Source organism: Pipra filicauda, unplaced genomic scaffold (assembly GCF_003945595.2).
Source record: "Pipra filicauda isolate LSUMZ 115617 unplaced genomic scaffold, ASM394559v2 scaffold137_size4652046_pilon, whole genome shotgun sequence".
Classification (NCBI taxonomy): Eukaryota; Metazoa; Chordata; class Aves; order Passeriformes; family Pipridae; genus Pipra; species Pipra filicauda.
Window position 1 is genome coordinate 221,753 of NW_024103851.1, and position 20,070 is coordinate 241,822.

Here is a 20,070-nt window from a genome sequence, read left to right on the forward strand (position 1 = left end):
AACCTTTGCTCAAGGAAGGAGGGGATGGGGAAGGGAAAAGTGAACAAATTCTTCCATTTTTGGGTTGTTTGGTGGTGGTTTTTTCCTCCCCCAAAACAATTAGAAATGTTGCCAGTGACAAAACTGACACCAATCCAGTATGAATTGAACTGATACCAACAGTATATGACCTGCTGAACCATTTGAAGCCAAATACTTTGAATTAAAATATGAACCATCAGAAATTAGAAAGCAGTTTTTGTCCTCCTCGATTTCTGCCCTGATGGAAGAAGGTATAGAGAAAACAACAGGAGGAAAGCAAGAGTTTTAATGGAAAAGGGAATGTGTCTCTCTTCATTATAACATACAACCCAACTCAAATTTTTTTGATAAAAAAACCTACCTAAAACCTCCTGCTGTTTTATTAAAAACCCAGAAGTTATATTCCTATAAGGAAAGAAAGGTTTTCTTATTTCCCCTCCTCCTTAAAAAAGAAAAGTCAACATAATCTTTAGGAATGATCCTATTTAAAGTTTTGTATCCAGAACTTGGATACAAAATGATCCAGTAGGACCATTAAGTTCTGTTTCTGAAGATACAGTATAAAACTTCAAACACTAAAACATTTTAAAACAAAAGCCACCATGAAACAATAATTTGTCTTTGAAGACGTACCTTTTCTTTAGTAAAGAGTCACAGTATCGTGCCAGTAGCTCTGGGGATTTACTGGATGATTGAGCCATTTTTGTCACTGCATTATTATTTATAAATCGACCACAAGCCTATAAATCACAAAAGACAGTGAAATTTTGGGAGACAAAACACTGAATGGAAATAAAAAAAGAAGTTCACCATATGCCACTCCATACACTTACTTTGTCTAGTGCAGCCACAAAGCCAGCATCATTGTTGAATGCAGACATGACTAAAGCATTGTATTTCTTATGGACATCCAACACAGTCTGTACATACATTTTTGGATCCTGCAATAAAGAGAGACTGGATTTTGCAACGTTGACTTTCTACCTCCTCCAAAATGGAGCTACTCACTGGCCTAAGCAAATTTTTAAGGGGGAAGTCTACAAAGTGTTAGAAATATTTTAAAGGTAAAACAGTAACTAGAGTAATTCAGGTCCTATGTTCAGGACTGACTTACCCCAGTGCAAGTTTTCATTTACAGCAACCAGAGTGCACAGTGTATCACATTACACAGTACAAAAGACAACAAAATCATTTACTCAACCACTGCAACCATTTTCAAAAACTTATGCTTAATTCGAATCAGTTTATGGCACTCACAGACTGAGTCCTATGTGCAATTACTGATCTTTGCATCTCAGTAAAGACAGAGTGGAGTCACAGTAGGGACAGTGAGGGACAAGTAAAACACCAGGCACACAGGACAGCTACTATACAACAGACTAAAAAGTCTAGACATCTTCAATCAGAAGTTTGAAGAGAGTATGACTGGAAGGATAATTATCACTAAAAGCCACATTTTGTAACTATTGGGCATTTGATGAAAGTGTTTAAGACAGATAAAGGCCATCTTTACACATAAGGTAGTGGACTTCTGGAACTTGCTGCCACAGGTTGCTGGAAACAGAATCAGCAAGTTCAACCAGGCATGGAGTTACTCTTGTAACATTCCTATCTGGCAACAAGAGTTCTGGATGCTGGCAAGAAATGGTAGAATACAGGTTGGGTTTTATCAGGATCCTGAAAAACACTTCCTGTTGCCCCTGAAGACAGGCATAGACTACGTGGACCACCAATCTAATGCTGTGCTTGAGATAAAGAACTGAGATTATTGAGAACCTCATAAAGCACAAGTGGATTTGAAGAACATTCAGAAAAGCATCTACTGATTACAAGGACTCAAAAAAAACCCCCAACAAAACCCAAAAGCACAAAAAGCAGCAATCTTCTGAGTGAAGAGCAGTCTTGTTAATATAGTTAACAGAGACCAGAGTACAACTCATTCTGCAGTAAAAATCTAAAATAGGTGAAATGAGTCAAACTGGTATGACTATTTCTCTGCACTGACTGCAGAGAAACTGAGAAGCATTTGCTCAGCTGATTATCTGTTTAGATACAGTACGGGTAAATGAAGTTAGGTGGAATCAATCCTACCTACGTGTGACAGAGGGCTAACAAGGCAATGATGAACAGCTACACAGTGGTGTGAGTGATACTGAAGAACAGGCAAGATGGTTCCCAAGGGAAACAGCCAAAGGTACTGCTATGAATATGAAGAACAAATGTGTGAAATAAAAAAAAGAACAAAAGAGAAAGATGAAAAAACAAGGAAGAGTGTCATGAGCAGGTTGAGTTTTGTAAACAGATGGAGTCAAAAAAACTAATACATACAAATCTTGGGCCTCCCCTCTCTCAAAGAGGAACTAATTCCTGGAGAAAGAGCTTTCTTATCTTTTTTTGATAAATTCTTCGAGGCCTAAACAGAAAAAAACCTCAAGAGTGATGACCACTAGGGGGATGTGTCAAGCACACAATCAGAGTGCATCTGATTTCCAAATTTAAGGTGATATCTACAGATGAAGCTGAAGATTCCTGAACTTGCTTCATGCTTACTTCATGATTCATAAAGGATCAACACTGCTAAAAAGCTATGTACTTAAAACTACTGAAGTGAACCACAGACCCTACACACATCACTAGAGATTACTGCTTTAAAGATTACTAGTATGAAGTTATTTCAAGAATTTCTCAAGACAGCAACAGTTTAAAATTAACTCTGTCAAAAATCAAAGTTAATCATAGAATATCCTGAGTTAGAAGAGACCCACAGGATCACTGAAGTCCAACTCCTGACCCTGCACAGGACCACCCCAAGAACCATGCTGATATGATCATCAGTGACAATGCCTGAGAGCATTCTCCAAGTGCTTCCTGAACTCCACTTTAAATAAAATTTACCAGAATCTATATTCTATCCTGATTTTGCCTTGTGCAGTGTTTAATTATTTTTTTTTTCCTGGAAAATATCATATTATCTATATATAGGCAGAAAGGTCAGCAAAGGGTTTAAACAACGTCATGTTTCCAAGATGCAACCCTAATAATGAATTAGACATAAGTCTGAAATTACAATTATGGGATAAAAATAAAAAAACCGATTACATGGCTAAACGATTGCAGTGTTTCAGAAGGCCTGACTTGCTCCTTATATTGTGACCTTTCCAACCACTTCAATTCTTTTTTTCTTCTTCTATTTCTCATTCTTTTCTAAAAAGCATAAAACCATGTACCAAAAAACTCAAACCAACAGATGCTTTCTCCAGACAGTCCTACCCAAGTCAGAATTCTGTAAGATGATGAAATAAAATACAGTCCCCTGGAGATAATGCTTCTTGAAACAGTGGACTGTCAGGTGTATTTGTATTTTAAGTGTTGGGTGTTGTATCTGTACAGCCAGCTTTCCAAGCAGCATGACATCCTGACAGAGAGCAAAAACTCAGACAGAAACTCACCCTCCTCCCCAAAACCAAACCAAAACAATAAAAACACCTCACACCACACAAAAACCCCTCCCACCTAAACAAAACCAAAAAACACCTCCAAAACCCCCTCAAAACTCAAAGTAGTAATAAAGTGATATAACTGTTGTTCTAAGCCTATTATCAACATTTAAGAATTGCCTAGTACCTACAAATTAAATTAGTGAGAGGGAAAACATAAGCAAACTGGAAATTTTATCAGAAAGCGTTCACCATCCTCTAATGTAAAACTGGCAGCAACTGCACACAGATTTAGTTTGATGGGATACTTGCATTTAGAGCAGCTTCTCCACATTTTTCAATTGCAGCTAGACCCTGATTATGAATGTGGGTTTCCAAAAGCTTTTTCAGCTCTCCAAGGCCATCCTGGATTCGAGATACAAGGTTATACATGCGACCCAAGTCTGGAAAAGGCAAAAAAAAAAAAAAAGAGGCAATCTAACAATTCCCATTTGCACTGGCTATGATTCCAATTCCTCATTTACAAGCTGCCAATAGGAATTAAACATCCACTGTCAACAAAAACACACATTCAATTGCTTCTGTAAAAAAACAGAAAAAACTACAGTAAAAAATTATACAAAAGTAAAAAAGTATAGCAAACCTTTGCACTCACCTGGAAAGCTAACACTAGTTAAAGAGAAAACAATCCTTTAATATTAATATGTTTTAGCTTCACCATGTGACATAAATCTCAAGACTATAAAAACCCCACTTGAATGGTAGAAAATTTACTTCTGATTTCTAGTTTTCATAGATTTAAAGCAATGATTGTTAAAATGCTCTTATTTACACAACATTCTGAAGTGTTACCATGAATTAGAGACTGTTATTAGCATTACTGCTGGCTGTGCTACAAGTACAACATTCTCCAGCCGACCACTGTCCTTTAAATCTTAATCTGAACAGGATAGTTCTCAGACATCTAACACTACCTGTGGCCCTCTGTATATTAACACTTTTACTTTGGGCAGCATCAGTGGTAATGGTTGGACATTTAAGGCAAAATGTTATGTCTTGATATGACCTTAGCAGATAAACTGAAACATCATAAATCAAATTTCTCTCAATAAAGCATTGTTAATAAGAGACATTTCTTAAAAAAAACCCCAAACTGATTATCAGTAGAAATAATTGTACCTAAAAGAAAAAAAAGAGGTTATGAAAAGTATCACCATAGAACAAAACTAATAAAGGTAAAAATAAATTGGATGTCATTTCACATATGTTAAAACATCACATTAAAATCTCACCAGTTTTCAGCCAAGACTTTCCAAATCAACTGGTAATTCTGGGAAGTCTAATATTGAAGAGGGTTTTGGTTTTATTATTCAGTTTAAACAGGGTAGATGCTTTGTACCTTCTGAGTACAGAACTCTTTAAAATAAAAAGCAAACTTTTTTACTGTAAACCAGGTATGCAAACCCACTAGTTATCCTCTTGCAATCTTGCCCTCACTGAACAGGCACTCAAGTGAAACAGTAAACAATCAGATTATTTACTGTACACTAATGAGGATATTTCACCTTGTCAATTCCATCTTAAGGTTGTCGGCTGTATCAAGCTCTTCTAAAGTGTAAGGACTTCTCTGAAGGGCTTACGAGCAATTTGTTACCACATGAGGATTATCAGATTAAACAAAACCGAGCAATAAAGAAGCTGGAGCTCTAACTAACTCTGAAATGCAACACACAGTTTGATGCCTTCTAATACAGAAGCGATGACATCTCAATTTAGATCAGTTTCTGTGTAACATTTTCTGTTCCTTAGAACTTTGTCAAACTTTTGGATTAGAAAAGGAAACTTTTTTTTCTATGAAAACCATGATTGCAACCTGATGTTAACCTTTATAAGAACATAAGAATACTGTACAGAATTTTATAAAAAAGACAGGAAAATAACGCCATGCACAGGTATAATAAGCTGCTGCCAGATCTATCCACAAGCAAGGATTCACAGGTTGGTCTATCAGGATGTCTATGTAAGGTGAAATAAGGAAGAGATGCCACAAAGCCTCGAGGAAGATTTGCACAATGACTCCACCTACATTGTTACAGTCTGCTCCCAATAAACATAATTATTTCCTATAGGGATCATACTGATGTGAACAGGTGATACATGATGAATGTGTCCCACAACCTTTATAACCACTTTATCAGTTGCACAATGAGATTAAAAAGTTACAGAACACCAACAGGAGTGGCCTGTAATACGATATGCTTAAGCACAGTTCACATGGGAGGACCTCAAAACCAGTGTGTACTTTCAAGAGCAAAGCAATATATATTTTAACTGAGAGCAAGAAGTTTTTATTGTAAGTTTAGGATAGTCTGTAAAAGGCTATGTTAGCATATCACAAATTTGAGAATGAACTGATTAGACCGATTAAAGAATGAATTATCAGACAATCTTTCAAAATAAATGTTTCTAATCTTGAGGCTTTGTGAAACTTAGAAAAGGGGCAGGGAACTACTGTAATTTGCACAAGTGAAGCCCGATAAGAGAAAAGAAAATATTTTGAAAAAGAAGAAGAAAATCGAGTGTTTTAAAAGACCTAACTTATCTTAGAAATAACCTAAACGAAAGTAAAACCAAAGACATACAACTAGACAGTGCCCAAGACACAAGATACTCCTTTTCTTTTTTTTCACCCTGACAAACTTACAGAATTGTGTCACTACAGTAAGTGACTGTATTAAAGGCTCACATAACCCATGAGCTTGATAAAAGGGGAAAAAAAGCCTGTGAAGGCCTCCTGAGTCCAAAACACCCCCTTTCTTGCTTATTCTACTACTACTTCGATTGTCAGAAGTCATTTATAAAGTCATTTATTCCAATTAGAAAGTAAATATTTACAAACATAAACATTTGACTCTTAAATACTAGTACAGAATATTTATATTTGAATCAGCTAGCTTCTGACCTACTAATCATGCTGAATTGCCCTTTTCAGTTTTGAATCATCTCTTAGTTATCAACATGACTATTACAGTAATAATTCATAGTTGCTATTTTGAGACTGATATATAATGAGACAGTCATAGTTGCAATCCAAAACTTTCAAGTGAATAGTATCATCATTAGTAACTTAATCATAGTATCTCTTAAATCCTTAAAAGCAGTATTTCAGCTACAGAGCCTTACTCTGACTTCAAATATAGATTTAATTAATTCCCCAACTGGAAAATCAGAAACATTACTCACCCTTATCATCTGCACGATCCACAGGAACTACCTGCCCCTAGTTGTAACTTACTTTGTGCTATGTATTAACTTCCGAAGAAACTCGTAAAAACCAATACAATTGACAATTCCTTAAAGATACCTAAACTCTGATAATCTTCACTTTTGTTAGAGGAACTGCTGAAGAAGACTTTATTCTATGTATTCTCAATGATGATATAAAGTCGATCCATTAGTAACACTTAAGACTCATTTTCACAGCTAAAATTAACTCATCAATTAGTAATTTCCACCCTTTCCTTGTGCTGATATGGGGTTTTACGTATTTTATATAGTCTGTTTTAAAAGCTGCTTATTTGCTTCTATTCCTCTTTTCACATTTCCTATACATAATTCTAAATACTTTAGATTTTAAAATTCTCACTCAGAAAGATCCATGGATTAAACTGAAACAGCTGGGAAGAGCAATGATCTGTTTTTCATCTCCCATCTCTCTCACACAAACTTCAGCTCTTGCTGGAAGGATGGCCCCAGTGCTCTTGAAGCTCTTCTAGCCATGTTAACAGAAATCAAACTAGTGATGTTCTGCCTTAGTATTTGGGATTGGGATAGCTTCCTTGAAGCAATATTATCAGACATCCCAATTTAATCAAAACCTGCTTGTCAATCAGTTTAGTGACTATCTTTTCTCTTAATCTAATTCCTGAACAAATCATATTTAGCCAGCACCAGATTTTACATTATTCACAAATCATCAGGGAGGAGAGCTCTAAGCCTAAAACCAATGTTTGAATCTCCTTACCTTCGTTTTTGTCAGCATCCAACAAATTCTGAAACTCTGTATGAAATATCTCCAGATGTTTTTCAATAAGTACTTGCTCACATTTTCGTGCTAACTCATCTTGTGTGCTCTCATGGAGATATACCTGAACTCTACGCTGTTCCTCGAGAAGGCGAGCTTCAGCCTACAGAACATACAGAGGGAAACATGAAACCTGCATGGAAGGTAGAACACGAATCCAACAGCAGAAAACAGATAAAATAATCTAGAAACGGCAAAATAATCTAGAAAACAACAATAAAAAAATCAAACCTCTCACTAATGTGGTGTTATGGACCACCTACTCAAGCAGTTGTTTTTCTGGAAATCATAACATATGTTTGGAATCGATGCTTATGTTGATGATAATATTATGTACTGTTTAAATGGTGGGGGAGAATCACAGCAAGACTGTTTTCCCATTGCTTCTGAATAAGAAGTTTACAGATGGAAATCTGCTGTCAGAAAAAGAGAAAGCTGCTGACATGAGATGCTGGCAGTTTTAGAATCAGAAAGCTCACCAGCTACAGGGGTAGTTTTGTTTAAGACAAACATGAATGTATTTCATGCCTCCACAAAACTAAAAGGCAGAAAACTACAATTTAACAGTATGCCTATGACAAATTTATTTGAATGATCTCATCTACATTCTTACACAGAAAAGCTTCCCAATAAACTACAATCATTTAAATTATACTAGCATTTAATTTGGCATATGAAATGCTACATATGCGCATCTTCCTGGCAAACTAAAATTTTAAATGTCACTTGAGGAATAGTACCTACGCCAAAATGTAAAACTGAAATTGTTTATATAACAATTATCTCTATTTTGTTTGGAAAAGTGTTAAAGATTTGCTTTACAAGCCATCTCTAATTGCAGCACATTATTAGGGATAAAGTGTGTATGTCCTCTTATCAGTCCAAATTATTTAAATTAGCAGTGTCCCCAAGAAAATGACATTAGGTTAATTCAGTTTCCTAGTATGTCAGAATATCGACTAAGCATGAAAGACCATAATACCGACAATAAAAAAGGAACAATTCCACTGCATCATACTTAGACAGCTTTAAATAATCTCACCCACTGTTAGCTTCACTTCTTTCTGTAATGATTTTGCACTTAAGTTCTTGTGAAATGGTCCTGGATTACTGTCTCCTAGAGCTAAACCAGTACTGATTAAAATATAGGAAATGAAATCAACAGTTTGGGAAGGAATATAAACTCCTGCTTCAGAGTACTTGCTAGTTTCTTACCAGTATGGAGTAACAATCTTTACTGACAGCAAATAGCAGCAAATCTTTCTGATGAACACTGGGGACTGGAATCAGACTAGTAGTTCTACTGATCTTGTATTTAAGCAATTCTGTACTTCTGTAGTTCAGAAAATTCTGCTGCTTCTAATGCTGCTTCTTAAAATATCCTTAGACCATCACTTTTAACATTAACAGTAAACTCTCACTTTCAGCTCCTTTATGAAAAGAAATATTTACTCTGACTTCATGTTTGCTTATGGTCTCATTTTTTTGTGTTCTTATAATTCCATTTTCCTTTTAAAGTCACATTTCAGAAACAAGGGAAAAATAATTAGTTCACACAAAATATTTTCACCTGTTTTAACTATAGTGATCAAAAGTTCAGTTTCAGACTATATTTCAAGGGACAGTCTTAAAAAATACTGACCTTTTTCCCTACAGCACATCAGGCTATGCCAGCTTTACTCATGAGTTCTGGCCTGAGAAGAAAAATTCACATTCCTTCTAAACTCAGTAAGTCTGCCTGTATAACTATACACACAAATCCTAATTCTAATTAAGATTTCATTGAGTATTCTACAAGAAACAACCACAATTCTACTATAACATGGTAACAGTGATGTTATGCTGGTGTGCACTAAGGTACTCCAACAGGTTTCTTTTTATTTTCCGATGCTATTTATGCCCAGTCAGAACGTAATGTACAGTGCTTCAGGGAGAATGTCAAGTAAGCGTACTAACAGCAGATTACTCCGTCTGCAGTTCATGCTTCCAACAGATTACTTTTAAGATCTTATAACCACTAGTCTATAAGGAGATGCCAAGACCGCTCAAATAGCTTGTATACATCTCTACTATACTAATTTGAGTAGAGACTTAAGGCTACACATTTTCTTGCTGAAGATCTGCCCTGTCTTCTGCCAAGTTTATAAGTGCTTTCAGCTTCAACATCAGCTTCTAGCAGTGATTTGCTCTTTTGCGGATTTTTGAAGACCTGAGGATTGTTTGGGGCACTAATAAGTTATTTCTACTTGCCACTAATCTCCAGTTCTTGAAATAGCAATGACCTTCAGACAGCTTTTTACTGTCCTGTACCAAGGAAGCCTGGATGAGCCAGTCATTCAGGTTATGAATGACCGAAATTCCCTTACTCCCTTTTTACACGTATATTAGGATGAAAGTTAAGACAAGAAATTAAAATGGAAGTAGCAAAAAATAATTAATTCAACAACAGAAAAGTAAACATAGGTAGGTTGGCTAATTACTGGGCAACTATCCCAACAGACTAAAGGCATGATTCATTTTACTATGTTATATTCAAGGACTCTCCCACTTTTTTTTCTTGGTTAATTCATTGACTTCAATGCCAAGAGTCAAGAGAGGATGTGTTCTGTGGTAAAAAGCATTGCACAAAAGATACTGCATGGAGGGATATGTATCTGCATATCACATACTCAAAATACTCTTTATTTTTTAACTAAGCTGAAAGGGAAAAAACAAGCAGCAATTCAGAAAGTAAAGAAATGTGCTGAGAAAAATATACAAAGCAGCACATGTCCAAGACGGAAGATGACCTATCTATTTCACATTCAGTAAGACTGATCCAATAACCAGGCTAGAAATAGTCAATGTTTATCCTGTTTGCTCTTAGTTGCTCTGTCTGGGATTCCCAAAAGCAGAGACTAGTCAAGACTTTAAATCTGGCCTCTGTTGCTCAGAAGTAACTGCGTAAGGCTCATTACAATGAAATATTCTGAGAGAATTAAAGTTCATTAATGATCTATTTCCTTGGCCAGCTTGGTCAGGAAGAGATTCCAATAAATGTGCCAACACGCAGTTCCTGTACAGGAATAGTCAACCTGTAGGTTTAAAGCAAAACTATTGTTTTAGTGTCTTGAAGTCTAACAAAATGTGAATTTATTTTAACATTCTCTTCTGTTTTGCCCATTAAGAATGTTTCAAACTTCCACTGTACTTCCTGAAATGCAGCAAAGGAGACAAACTTCAGACCAGATAAACACAGAAGCAAATCACTACAGGGAAAAAGAGCTAACTCTTCCTGTCAAAAAACCAGCATTTTAAGAAATTGATAATAAAAGCCTAGAATTTATATTATTTTACCTCTAAAAAATACCTGTATCCGGAAAAAAAATTAATCACAAAGCTGATTAAGTAACTTACCTTCTTCATGTACTCTGTGACTGGGTTCTGTTGCAAGAATTCAGTACTTTCCCGTGTATAAAATCTCTCTGTGTCAGCAAGAAACTGAGATTCAAAGGATTCTTTATAGACAGTTAGTGTAGGTCCTTTTGCAAATGCATCATCTTCATTCAGTCCCAGCTCCACTACATGAAAAAAAAAACAAAACCAAAAAACCCAAGTAATGACAAAACTGTTTTTTATGAAGTGGTCTCTTGCAAATAAATGAAGTACACTCCTTCTAACTTAGATGAAGGTAATGGATTGGGACTGTATTAATGCCACTTTTAAAAACTTTTAAAAATACACACTGATTTTGCACTTACACAATAACCAACACAAGACATTACTCATGTAAATTTCATTTTTGGATACATTTCTTAAATGGATTATAGGATTTGGAAAACTCTGCAATCTCAGAAGCTAGTTCAAATTTTCCCCCAGATTATATGCTTTTGTTTTTATTAATGAAACCTATAATCTGGATGGCAAAATTCTCAATGTCATGCAAATGGGAAAAAAACAACCCCACTCTGCTTTGTAAACTACTATACTTCTCCCCTTCTAGATTTAGGTTCTAAATAACAGATTTGTAAACAATGAACACTCTCGTCCATCGGTTGCACTTTCAAGTATTACAAATATGGTATAACCAACTGTAATTGTACCAAGTGTCAGTACAAATATGAAGTTAAAAAATACATAACTGTATTTAAGTTACTATAAAAAAAAAATCTTTATTGGACATCCGAGGAGGTGGGAGGTTACTTCCAGGCTCTGATAGGGTACCTATATTTACTTATTCTTAAGAAAATAATAGAACCTTAAAGAAATCTCATTTACCATAGGATTGTACAACTCCACTGATCAGCCTTGTATTGATAGTTTCACCATTTCTTTCCTTTTCAATCAATTTCAACACCGCATTTGTTACCTTAGAAAACAGGAATTAAAAGTAAGTCAAGCACAGAAAAAGCAGCTGGCAGATCAAGCACAGTATTTAATCAGGAGTGTATTCCTATACTGAAGACAAGTCAAGCCCCTTGAAAACAACATTTAAAGAGATCTGAACATATGAAATTCCTACAGAGTATGTTACACCTTTAAGTTATATAACATAATTACAGTCTGATTAATGGTCAGATATATATGGGTATTAAAGTGCTTAGTCTTTTTTCTTCATCTTTTTTTTTTTTTTAATTTCAAAAAAGCACCTTCTAAGCCAAACTTCTTTTGTTTTATACCTAAAAGACAAGATGACTCTGTGGCAAGAGCTGAACTCATCACCTGTTCTTTACACAAATGATCTGCTGCAACTACTTCATCATGAAGTACTGGTAAGTAAGTGAAATCAACATACATACATACCTGAAAATTGTGGTAGAATGTCTGGTTTTATATTGTGTTGATTTAAATAATTTAAAATATTTGGTTGACCTGAATCTCCCAGGCATCGGTGTAGATTTAACAGTTCACAGTAACATCAGAAAAGACCAAAATCCCTGCCTGTCACTTTCTGTTCTCATAAAATCTTGACTCTCAAACCTTAAGACATGACTGTCATCAGCCCCGATTCCTGCATGGCTTAGAAACAGCTTAAGTTGCTACTTCATTTAAAATGAGTCTCCTTAGCTTTTTTTTTAAAAAAAGACAAGAGTCCTCTCAGCAGAGAGATTAACAGAACAGTCTTGGTTATCAAGGTTCAATCATACACACAGAGAAAGGCCTATTCCCTCAAATATTTATCTTTTTTAACATCACAAAAGAGAAGCAGAAGGCTCCCTTTTATTTTCAGGGTTTGTGCCCCTCCCATCCTCCAAATTCTCTCTGAAGCAGTTACTAACAATATATAAAACTAACCCAATAAAATAACACTATAATAATAATATATTTATATATATACCTGCTTATTTAATGGTCTGAATAAGCAGTCTCTCCAGGTCACCAAGGCAAGCTAGAAGGAAAGGAAAGGAGGTGAAAGATGGAATAAAAATATTTACATATACACATATACATGCAGGATAACTTCTTAAAGAAAGCTGATATAGTATGCTAAATAATCAGAACTTTTAAAATTATTGTATTTTGGCACACACATTTCTCAATCAACAAGACTGTTTCACACCTAAATTACCACTTGCTTTATTATTAACTCTGCCTTTTCTGACAGCGATCCACTGCCAACTGTGAAAACTAACAAAGCCAGGAAATTACTTTGACAATATACAGCTTTTTTTCTTGGCAATTTCCAGGCTGACACAGTCCCTTAGCATTAGGCTGGTAAAGTTAAGAGGAAGGGAACTAAGGATACTAACTGTTTTTCTACTATATGCAAAGTTATTTTAGTGAAGCAGTAAAACAGTACATCACTTTCCTAATGCTACACCAGCAAGGACAATAATTATCATTTCTAAAAAACCCAAACAACAAACTTTTAGTTATCTGAGATACAGCACTTCTGCTAAGTTCTTCTCTTACTTATATTACTTTACATTACAAAAAAAATTATCAAGATCACATATCAATCTTTCAGAACTGTACCAAAATAACTTACACTACAAACCAAATGTTGACTGAATCTTAGCAGCTTGAATGCTAAAAAATTTGAAGAGATGTATTGAAGTCATCAGAAAAAAACTGCAATTTACTTCTTCATTTGGTATTTGAAACACTTGGCTGAATTCTAAGTGGAATGACAAGGCCACACTGATGCACACAGACAGTGGTATAAGCAGCAAATATTCAGACAACCCTCAACAGTCTAATACTGCAAGTCTCAATACATACAAGGCAGATTGAACATCTCACAGGCTGAGACCCTTGGAATTCTTACAAATATACTGGGGTGGGAGTATGGAAGGAAGGGAGATTTCCACTTTGCTCAACTTCTATGAACTTCCTACAAGATTCAAGCAGCAATCTGCAGGATGATAATGCAAACATGACAGATGGAATAGATAAATTGCTCCCTTCAAAAAGCTACTTACTGAATAAATTTCATATATTCCTTTACGACCTTCATCGCACTCACGACGAACCCAGTGTCGATTGAGGTAGGCACATATCCCATTCAATACTTTGCTTGAAAACCTATAATCTTCCCACTGTTGAGTGTAGAATTTCAGCACACTCTCATCCATCAAATCTTCACCATCCTAAAATAACAACAGTTTACCAGTACTGTTGGGTAATTTCAAGGTAAAACCAAGATACATAAGGGTGTACAAACTGACTGCGTAATTAATCTACACCATGCAATATATTCATAGGAAACGTAAGTGTTAATACGTCTAGTTCTACATTAATAAAGCACAAAGCCAGTATGAGATTTTGGAATTAAAATGCTGGGAAAAAAATGCACAGCATAGACAAAGGTCCAGAAGATACTCCTGTCCCTCCTATGGGAGAGAGCATGAGGTCACTGTGTTAGAATCAAGCAGTGACACTGATGGGTGCACCAGGTAATGCATTCAGAATGACAACCTCCATAAAATGTACCACCCATTCCCACTGTTGCTCCTTGGGGAGCTGAAACCAGTGAGTGTGGATGGGAGAGAAGTAGTAATGAAGTAAACGGGTAGTAAATGAAGCTCCACATTCAAGAAAACAGGTGTGGCATAATATTTCCTTTTCTTAAGGAAAAAAAAAAAAGGAAAGATAAAATTTTAAAGTTCAAGTGTCTTTCCAAACTGGACCTCTACAGCCTGAATGGACAAGGGAATAAAACCATGAGTACATTCTGGATAATGTTAAAATACAAGACAGCTTAAGATGGCATGTAACAGTACTTCTCTAAAACACAGGAATGCTGTTTTGGTTTGATGGGGAAAAGCAGCTCACAGGTACAACTTAGCAACTGAGGTAAAGCCTATAAAACATTCTAGTGGCTAATGGAGACAAAAGCAGATTTCAAGATTATTCTTTTTTTTTTTTTACTTCCAGTGGCTGCACACACTTCTAGGTTTGTTGATACAAGCTTTTCTCAACCTAGCCCCTATTACTTACTACAAGTGCAGATCAATCTCACGTCCCATCTTACCTTAAGGAGATTTGTCAAGTAGTTCTTCAGAAATTCTTTTAGCCGTTTGTACAACTCCAAGCCAACAAACTGAGCACCTCCAGGTGTCTGGCCCTTTTTTGATTTAGAAGGAGGTACTCCAGCTCCCCGTGCTTGATTAGACTGGTGTACACTGGTACAGTAGTTATAAACATGACTGACAGGAGCGTTAAGGAACACATATGTACCAGTGTAAGACATTAAAAATAAAATGAAAAACTACATTCATTTCAATAAGCTGTTACTTATATGACTTAAACATAATACATTACAAGATGCATTAGGCCACATCAAACCATACCAAAGCTAAGAAAATGAAGTAATTTTCAGCAGAGTTATCTGCAGTAGAAATCTGTAAAACTGCTGAGAGCACTGCAAGTACTAACCTCAACATCAAATTTACCTAACACTTACTTAACAAGATCACTAAGAAAACAAAGCAGTGGAATTTGCTGATAAGGTTATTTTCAACATTTAAATGGAATTTATTTGATGTATTATATTGGCCTTGTACAAATACATAAGCTTTCATTTGAACTGGAAGAAATTTCAACACTAACCCTCAAGCAACATTCAGTAGTTGAAAACATAGAGAATATTTTTGCATTCTTTCAAACACAATCCTTTATAAAAGATTTGTCCACTTAACACTGGCAGACAGGGCACAAACCTGGAAAGCAGTAATGGTGATAAACATGTACATTTAAAAGATTAATAAATAAAGATTAATAAATAAATAATGGAACCCAATTTTAGGCTACAAGTATAATCCCAACATTTAAGTGTAAAATCACAGACTCATAGAATTGCTTAGGTAAGAAAAGACCTCTAAGATGAATCAAACCATTAACCTGGCGCATCCAAGTCCACCACTAAACCACCTCTCTAATCACCACGTCTATGGGTCTTTTAAATACCTCCAGAGACAGTAATTCCACCAGCTGCTCCTCACAGGACTTGTGCTCTAGACCTGTCACCAGCTCTGTTGCCCTTCTCTGGACACGTTCCAGCACCTTAAAGTCTTTTGTATAGCGAGGGGACCAAAATTGAACACAGGATCTGAGCTTCGGCTTCACCAGTGCCAAGTACAGAGGGACAATCACTGCCCTGGTCCTGCTGGCCCCACTATTGCTGATACAGGCCAGGATGCCATTGGCCTTCTTGGCCACCTGGGCACACTGCTGGCTCATGTTCAGTCAGCTGTCAAACAGAACCCCCAGGTCCCTTTCTGCTGGGCAGCTTTCCAGTCATTCTTCCCCCAAACTGTAGTGCCGCCTGGGGTTGTTGTGACTGAAGTGCAGGATCCAGCATTTGTCCTTGTTGAACCTCATACCACTGGCCTTGGCCCATTGACCCAGCCTGTCCAGATCCCTCTGCAGAGGCTTCCTACCCTCCAGCAGATCAACACTCTCACCTAACTTGGTGTCCTGTGCAAACTGACTGAAGGTGTACTTGATTCCCTCGTCTCAGTCATCAATGAAGATATTACACTGAACTGGTGCTGGTACTGAGCCCTGGGGAAGAACATTTGTGACTGGCTGCCTGTTGGTTGCCCATGCTGCAAGCATTGACACAGATGCACTTGGGTTACTGAACCCAGGGTGATCCAGGGTGAAAAGTTCTAATTCCTATGCAACCAGGCAATTCTGTGGTTTCTAACATATCAGTGACCCTTTTGTCTTTGCTGTCACATGGATCTCTATCCCCTACCTCAACTGAGATGGCAGACTGAAGGATCTCACTAGCATGCTACCCCTTAAACATTGGTGCTGCCCCCTGGTTTCATCCTTCTCCCCCTTCAAATCTAGTTTAAAGCTCTCTCAATGAGCCCTGCTATGCAAAGACACTTTCCCTCCTTTGAGACAGGTGTACCCTGTTTGTTGCCAACAGGCCTGGTGTCGTATAAACCAATCCAAGATGAAAAAAAAAAAAAAAGAAAATCAAAATTCTGTCAATGACACCAGGCTTGGAGCCAAGGTATTGATCTGCCAGCTTTTCCTGTTTCTTCTCTTATTCCTTGCAACTCAAGGAGAGAGGAGAAAAGTACTTGTACTCCTGATCTCTTAACCAGTCATCCCAAGGCCCTGAAGTGTCTTTCGATTACCCTCGGACTTCTTGCTGCAACTTCATCGCTGTTTACCTGAAAAATCTGAGGACCATACCAGGGTAGAAAGTTTTCTCTTCACACCTTTAAGCCAGGCTTCACAAAGGCAGCAGACAACCCTAAGAAGTGATAGCAATAATTTTTTCTCTTACACTAATACAGCCTGGAACTATTAATATAACATTTCAAGAAAACACTCAGTTTTCTGACCTAAAACATTCAAATATTCAGAATTCTTTCGAAGTAGTAAGAGGAAGTCACATTGCCCAAAACATTTCAAATAAGAAAGCATCCTGAAAGAAATCACTCCACATGCAAGAAAAATAAATTAGCTGGGTAGCACCTAAAAGAACTTGATGAGGACTCAGATCTGACAACAAAAATCACCCTAATGACTCACACTGCAAACAATCAGCCAACAGGAACAAAGCTACTGAGCACTCACGCTTCTACTGACAGTCTAAGGGCAGGCTTTTGAATCACATCTCCTGTTAGAGAACACTGTATTAACCAATCCAGAAGGTTTAATTTGGTTTTAACTTGTGTTTAGCACAAGTGGACCCAGCTTTAACCACCAGACAGGTTTCTTCCACAGTACAACATATGCTATGAAATTAACAGAGAGTTGACTTCTATCTTTCAGAAACTCCATCACAATGTAGTGGAAGACATCAGCACAACCAAATCCCAAGGGAATTATAAACCCCAGATATATGACACATTACAGTCACTGTGAACAGAGTTGCTTGTAATAAATAGTAAACTCAAGTAAAAAAATTTCTTACAGTATCCAGTTAACTTTCTTGTAATTAACTTTAAAAAAAGCTTCATAGACAAATCATACCCTTAAACTGGGTTTAATGATCAGAGTATCTTGCATGCCATCAGGAACAAGGCCCACAGTCTTCATATCAAACTGGAAGGAAAGCCTGCTCATGGTCTGTATTCACATACTTGTTCAGAAAGCCATTGTATTCTGTGCAAAGAAGCAATGCCCTTTGCCTAAGATTAACCCTTTCTGAAAACATATAGCATATTTTCATTTCCTATCTGTTATCTCATCCAGGTGCCAAAAAGCTAAATTTCCAATGGTATGAACCAGTAACATAAAGACTTCATCTGTGTTGAATTGAAGCAACTGAACTTTTAATCAGCCCCTTATCTCTATCAGCCACTGATTTCCTGGACATTAATGATTTTTTCTACCACCTAATCATTTGTTTGTTCAAATTCCCTGGTACTGTTGCTACTATTATCATCTACACTTTGACTTCAGAATTCCCTGTTCAAGTGAGGAACACCGCACAGCACAACAATTTTTTTCTAGATACGCAACTTACTTTATTTCCAGAAACAAGAAAAGCAGGGCTTATCTCACAGTTTAATTTTAAAGGAGTTACTATAAATTTATCTAAAATTCAAAACCTCTCCATCATGATACAAGGAACTTAGGGCTGATTCATAAATACCCAGTTGACAGACTTGTCTCCTTCTTCCTCTAACTCTCCTATCCCAAGTGGCTTTGAGCAAGCCTAAAAATATGAAAACCGTCTAGATGATGGGTAATTCTTGCAGCTTTGAGAGTAGCGCCTGACAAAAATATTCCTTCTGTTCACGTCTACAAACAATCACAACAACCTTCAGAAAAATAAAGACCAAGGTTAGAAGGCATAAGCCTTTTCCTAACTCCATACATTTTACTATTAAAACTCAGGATTCCTTGTAATACTGAGAGAGATTGAGACTTTTTGTCCATCCCTGACAGTAATCAACTCTGAGCTGAACAAAAGTAATATCAGTAATGCCCATCTTTGTCTTTTATTCTGGCTTGAGACTTGCTAGCCAAAGGGTTCAAGGCAGCACTTTTGAAATTCTCTAATATAGTTGTTCTATACAAGTCACACTGAAGTTAGTTTGCCTGTGCAGAAGGCTGTTTGCAAGTGTAAATAACTCTTTGACATACTACATCTAAAAGAATGCTCTCTCACACTTTGTTTACAATCTGTGTCCCCATCTGCTAAAGCCAGCCACTGACAGAAAGATTGACATATTCAAAACAAAATCAGATTTGTGCTGTTACAACAAAGTATATGACAGTCCATCTCAGAATAACAAGGGGAACACTATGAGAAGAATTCTTGGTTGCAGAAGGCAAAATAATCCCCTCAATGCTTTGTATGCTAGAAGCCATATACATACACAAACAGCTATCAGGAAACTTTTTTGTGGGTGTTTGCACAATGCTGCATAGCAATTTCCAACTACAATAAGCAGAGAAGTAAATTCATCAGTAGAATAGTTTGCACCACAGTGAAGCCGTGCTGGTCCCCAAGCTTCCGGTTGCTGAACTTCAGATTTGGCCCAGCAGACAAACCATCTATAGGAGGAACAGATCGAGATCAATGTCCTCTAACCTCTACACCTTCCTTACAGTGAAGGAGAAATTACATTTACTTATCTAAATTAAAATTTAAGGAAGAAGACTGCAAGGAAGTTTATGAAATGATTCAGCATTGTGCTATTCAAGATGAAAAATCTATTTCAGAATGTTATTCTCCTATAATACTCTTCGAAATGGGATACAAAAAATAGCCAAAGACAAATTAATTTTACCACCTTTGTCATCAATATAATTGACACTACTTTTGACTTCCTTGGCTCAGTTTCTAAAGGTGAGCAGAGCAAAGGGGAAAAAAAAATCCCATGCCTCCAAGCCACCTTGTATAAGACCATTTCCACAACCCACCTGGAGAGCTTCCTTGGCACCTGCTTTTTCAGTAGCATGAGAGCTCATGCAGGCCATCAGTCATCTGGACTAAGGAAGTAACCACCACTAAAACTAACTGTTGTCCCTGTTCCCAGATCCTTTGCTCAGTAGATCTGAACTTCTGTGTCCACACAAGGGAAGTGAAACAGGCTCTCTCAGTAACAGTCCATATATTTTTTTGGGCAA

The 20,070-nt window shown here is 36.7% G+C and overlaps 1 protein-coding gene across 2 annotated transcripts in view; it reads right to left on the reverse strand.

The window, feature by feature from the left end:
* CUL1 (cullin 1) overlaps positions 1-20,070 on the reverse strand; it is a 52,799-nt gene that overhangs the window by 10,012 nt on the left and 22,717 nt on the right. For both annotated transcript variants that reach the window (XM_027729132.2, XM_039378394.1), the window contains exons 3-11: positions 14,996-15,170; positions 13,944-14,111; positions 12,860-12,910; positions 11,800-11,890; positions 10,939-11,102; positions 7,483-7,645; positions 3,771-3,901; positions 855-962; positions 655-761 (exon numbers count right to left, since the gene is read on the reverse strand). In XM_027729132.2, the coding sequence (XP_027584933.1) occupies positions 655-761; positions 855-962; positions 3,771-3,901; positions 7,483-7,645; positions 10,939-11,102; positions 11,800-11,890; positions 12,860-12,910; positions 13,944-14,111; positions 14,996-15,170 (1,158 nt within the window). The remainder of the gene's footprint in view (positions 1-654; positions 762-854; positions 963-3,770; positions 3,902-7,482; positions 7,646-10,938; positions 11,103-11,799; positions 11,891-12,859; positions 12,911-13,943; positions 14,112-14,995; positions 15,171-20,070) is intronic.